Below are 2,610 nucleotides of genomic sequence, written 5' to 3'. Positions count from 1 at the left end.
GCCTATCCATATAATTTTTGACCAGCCATTCCAAAGGAGGCACGGTCTCTGCCCTCATGGGACTTACAAGCCAGTCCAGAAAGTGAGATAGAATTCCTCTTACACATGCTCAACTAGCACATCGCCTCGGTATCTGGCATGGGGCCCTGCCTAAGCAGACAGGAGAGTGAAGACAGGACTAACCTTGACTCCCGTCTTGGCTGATCACTGACCATTTCAACCCTTTCTTAACTCCAGAGCTCCCTAGAGACTCACCTTAAAATATTCACCCCCAAAGGCCCAATTGCCGAGCATCTCAAAGAAGGTATGATGGGAAAGGTCTCGGCCCACATCTTCCAGGTCGCTATGGCGTCCTCCGGCTCTCACACATTTCTGGCTGTTGGCCACCCGTCGGAAGCCTGCCATTTCGCTTCGTGGGTCCACGGTGCCCAGAAAGATTGGCTTGAACTGGAGGCACATGAAGCGGGGAGGGAGAGAGGGATGTCTCAGTTCCTCAGAGAAGGGAAAGGTGGGGAGTGGGGAGAGGGATGGCTGTTCAGACTGAAGGCTGACTGTGTTCCTGAGAGTCCGATGTGGTCTTGGTCTAAGGTGCAACCTGGGAAACTGGGGACAGCCACCTCTGGTGTGTGGGGGGCAGAGAAGCGATAAATAAATCATGACTCAGAGACCCTCTGCTAGTAAATTAGGCAAGGTAAAAGAAGGAGGAATGTGCTGGTAACTGGAAACAGCATTGAAAAGTGGCATCCTCCATCTCAGCTTCTTCAAACACACCCAGTAACTTCAGGGTACAAAACTGAGACCACATTTAGTAGGGATCTCGGGCAGCCTCTAAGGTTAACTTATCCCGCCACCCTCTCCCTCCAAGGACAAGGAAGTCTAGAGAAGGTAAGTGGTTAGAGAACAGTGCCCAGCACATAGTAGGTGCTCAATAAACATTTATTTAATGAATGAGTTATCTTTATTTAAGGAATGAATAAATGAAACCAGACTTCCCCCACCAGTTTGCCCCCACAGGACTCCACACCCACCGTTCCTGGACCTATAACTCAATCCCAGTCCATAAATTCCCACGCAGGTCAAGCCCTCCCCAAGCCCTAACTATATATAACCTGAGCCCCGCCCCCAATCATTTTACCTAACCAAGCACCACCCTCTTTCCCCAAAATCTATGAGCTCCGCCCCTTGCTTCTTTTGCCCAATCCCGCAGTGCCTTTCCTCACCGGAAAACTCACAAACCCCGCCCCCGATCAGTATTACTCAGCCCCAACCTGGTTCATGCCCGCATTGACGAAAAGCAAGCTGGGGTCGCCGCGAGGCCGCACGGAAGCGGAGGGCACCAGCCGGTGGCCATGGCGGTCCCGGAAGAAGCTCAGGAAGGCGTCCCGCACGGCCGAAGCCTGGGCTGGAGGGGGCTCGGATGAGATCGGCCGACGGCTGGGGCCCGGCCAGGCAGGCGACCTTCGAATGGCCCGCCGCAGCCGCCGGGCTGCGGCTGCCACCGACGCTGCCATCTTAGCTCCGGGCAGTGACTTCGGGGTCAAAGAGTGACGTGGGAAGGAAGCCAGGCGTTTCCCACAGCGGCCCCTGGTGATAGGAGGACTCAGGGCAGCCGCCGCCGCCTGGGTGGAAGTGATTGGGAAGGGGACACCAGCTGAACTCGCCTAGGACTGCGCCTGGCACACAATAGGACCTTAATTCATTCGGTATTAAACGAATATTCATTGAGGACCTGCTATGTGCCAGGCATTATCTTAGGCGTTTAGAGTACATTAGTAACACAATTAACAAAATGCCTTGCCCACTGAAATCTGTATTCTAGCAGTAATCATTGTTATGCATATTGATTTTGCAACCTTACCAATGAAATGGGGTTGCAATGAACAGGTATGGGTTCAACTTAGTGTGTGTGTGTGTTTCGTGTGTGTTTTTCTAGGCTGAGGGAAGAAGGCAGAGAGTGCCAAGGGAATGTCAGCATTCATTCGAGAGAAATTCAACAAATATTTAGCGAATGTCTACTATGTGCTAGGCACTGTTCTAGGCACTTGCCAATGCCTTTTGTCCTTGGCATCAGAGATGGCCGTTTTGTCCTTAGGGACTAAAGCAGGAGTCTATAGGAGACACACAAGCCAAACAGCATCTGCTTTATTAATTGCTTGAGAACATTTAGTCTTTTAATTTGCCTGGGAATTAGAGAGAATCCAGGGTGTCATGCAGGACCAAGGTGTTCGCTGACAGCTACAGAGATCTCTCTTTAATCCTCCCAATGCCCTAAGGTTTTGAGTGTTTTGCTTTAGGGTAAGAGACATACCTGTCCCACCTCCCCCTTCTGTCTTTCCATGGTAACAGCTACAGCTGTTACCCAACACAGGCCTTTGTGGGCGCAGCCAGGATCCTCATGGGGATTCCCATAATGCTCTCTACCCTTGGTTTGGGAAATTAAACACATTGGGAAGGCCAGGTGCTGTGGCTCATGCCTGTAATCCCAGCACTTTGGGAGTCCAAGGCAGGAGGATTATTTGAAGCCAGGAGTTGGAGACCAGCCTGAGCAACATAGCGAGACCCTGTCTCTACAAAAAATAGAAAAATTAGCCAGGCATGGTGGTGTGTGTC

At 51.5% G+C, this 2,610-nt stretch overlaps 1 protein-coding gene across 1 annotated transcript in view; it reads right to left on the bottom strand.

Annotated features, from left to right (window-relative positions):
- The window catches only part of AARS2 (alanyl-tRNA synthetase 2, mitochondrial), a 12,202-nt gene extending 10,691 nt beyond the window's left edge, over positions 1 to 1,511 (bottom strand). The window contains exons 1-2 of the mRNA XM_012640940.1: positions 1,269 to 1,511; positions 256 to 447 (exon numbers count right to left, since the gene is read on the bottom strand). Of these exons, the coding sequence (XP_012496394.1) occupies positions 256 to 447; positions 1,269 to 1,511 (435 nt within the window). The remainder of the gene's footprint in view (positions 1 to 255; positions 448 to 1,268) is intronic.
- Between the last annotated feature and the right edge of the window lie 1,099 nt (positions 1,512 to 2,610).

The sequence above is a fragment of the Propithecus coquereli genome, unplaced genomic scaffold (genome assembly GCF_000956105.1).
Source record: "Propithecus coquereli isolate 6110/MARCELLA unplaced genomic scaffold, Pcoq_1.0 Scaffold158, whole genome shotgun sequence".
Classification (NCBI taxonomy): domain Eukaryota; kingdom Metazoa; phylum Chordata; class Mammalia; order Primates; family Indriidae; genus Propithecus; species Propithecus coquereli.
This window is presented reverse-complemented; position numbering and strand designations above follow the sequence as displayed.